Genomic DNA, 1,306 nt, shown 5'->3' on the forward strand with positions numbered 1-1,306 from the left:
GTGATCTGTGATCCGGTCTGAGGAGGATTTGGCCTGTCCTAGAGGTCAGAGCTTGAGGTCTTCTGGAGGACACTTTCTGCTGGACAAAGTCCTCATCTATCCCTTTAGAGAGTCCGATTATACCACGTGAGAGGCGGGTTTAACCCGGGTCTGATACAGGAATAGAGCTGTAGGTGGAGTCCTGGAGGACTGAAGGGCCGGAGAGACTTCAGCGTGTGATTATTGCTAATCCCTCCTTAAATAACCCTGAGCGGTCAGCTAATGTTGTGCAGGACGAGGACAATACTTCTGAACAGAGAGAGTGTATTTCATGTCAGCTGGAGTCCAGGATGAATTTCGCAGCGCAGTTTTTTGCTAACTTTGTGAAGGACGGCCTGCAGGCGCAGGAGATGCGGAGGAGCTTTAGTGACAGCGAGGAATACGATCCCTTCTGGCAGAGGTGGGAAACTGTAGCGTGTGCGTCAAAGGTTTTTGAAGAATAAGATTTTTCATGTTTTTTTTAAAGAAGTCTCTTCTGCTCACCAAGCCTGCATTTATTTGATCCAAAGTACAGCAAATAAATTTAAAAGCAATTTTTAACAGTAAAATTGTGAAATATTTTTACTATTTAAAATACCTGCTTTCTATTTGAATGTATTTTGAACTGTAATTTATTCCTGTGATTTCAAAGCTGAATTTCCAGCATCATTACTCCAGTCACATGATCCTTCAGAAATCATATTACTGCTTTTGCTGTATTTCGGATCAAATAAATGCAGGCTGGGTGAGCAGAAGAGATTTCTTTAAAAACATTAAACATCTTACGGTTCAAAAACTTTTGACTGGTAGTGTGTGTCTGAAACCCTTAGAGAGTCTCCAGCTGCTTCCCAGTGTCCTCCTGAGTCTGAGAGAAGTGATGTGACGGGTGTAGCGGATCCGCTGTGTTCTCCTTCCCATCCTGTGCTTCCTCCATCCACTGACTCACACTCAACCCTTGAGACGCCCAAACCTGCACCAGAACTCACACTGAGACACCAGGCTTCATCTCCATCACCGTCAGCATCTCCTCTTCCTCATCCCGCTCCGAGAAAACCCAGCAGGTCTCAAGCTGGAGCTTCAAAGAGGGCTGATGCTCCTCAGCCCGCTGCCAAAGCTCCCGATCCTTCTCCTGTAGAAGCAGCAGACCCGTGCTCATCCGTAGCTCTCCCTCCGTTCCCACAGCTCACAGAGAACGCCACTCTCCTGTCGCTCCTCCAAGCTTTAGTCTACATCCTCCTCAGACTCTTCCTCACCTTCATCCTCCTCTTCCTGCCAAGGTAAACGTGTG

The 1,306-nt window shown here is 46.9% G+C and overlaps 1 protein-coding gene across 1 annotated transcript in view; it reads left to right on the forward strand.

The window, feature by feature from the left end:
- The first annotated feature begins 212 nt into the window (after positions 1–212).
- Positions 213–1,306, forward strand: part of LOC107570737 (threo-3-hydroxyaspartate ammonia-lyase-like) — a 21,062-nt gene continuing 19,968 nt past the window's right edge. The window contains exon 1 of the mRNA XM_016256993.1: positions 213–439. Coding sequence (XP_016112479.1) covers positions 330–439 — 110 coding nt within the window. The 5' untranslated portion in view covers positions 213–329. The remainder of the gene's footprint in view (positions 440–1,306) is intronic.

Source organism: Sinocyclocheilus grahami, unplaced genomic scaffold, assembly GCF_001515645.1.
Source record: "Sinocyclocheilus grahami isolate Dianchi unplaced genomic scaffold, SAMN03320097.WGS_v1.1 scaffold1499.1, whole genome shotgun sequence".
Classification (NCBI taxonomy): Eukaryota; Metazoa; Chordata; class Actinopteri; order Cypriniformes; family Cyprinidae; genus Sinocyclocheilus; species Sinocyclocheilus grahami.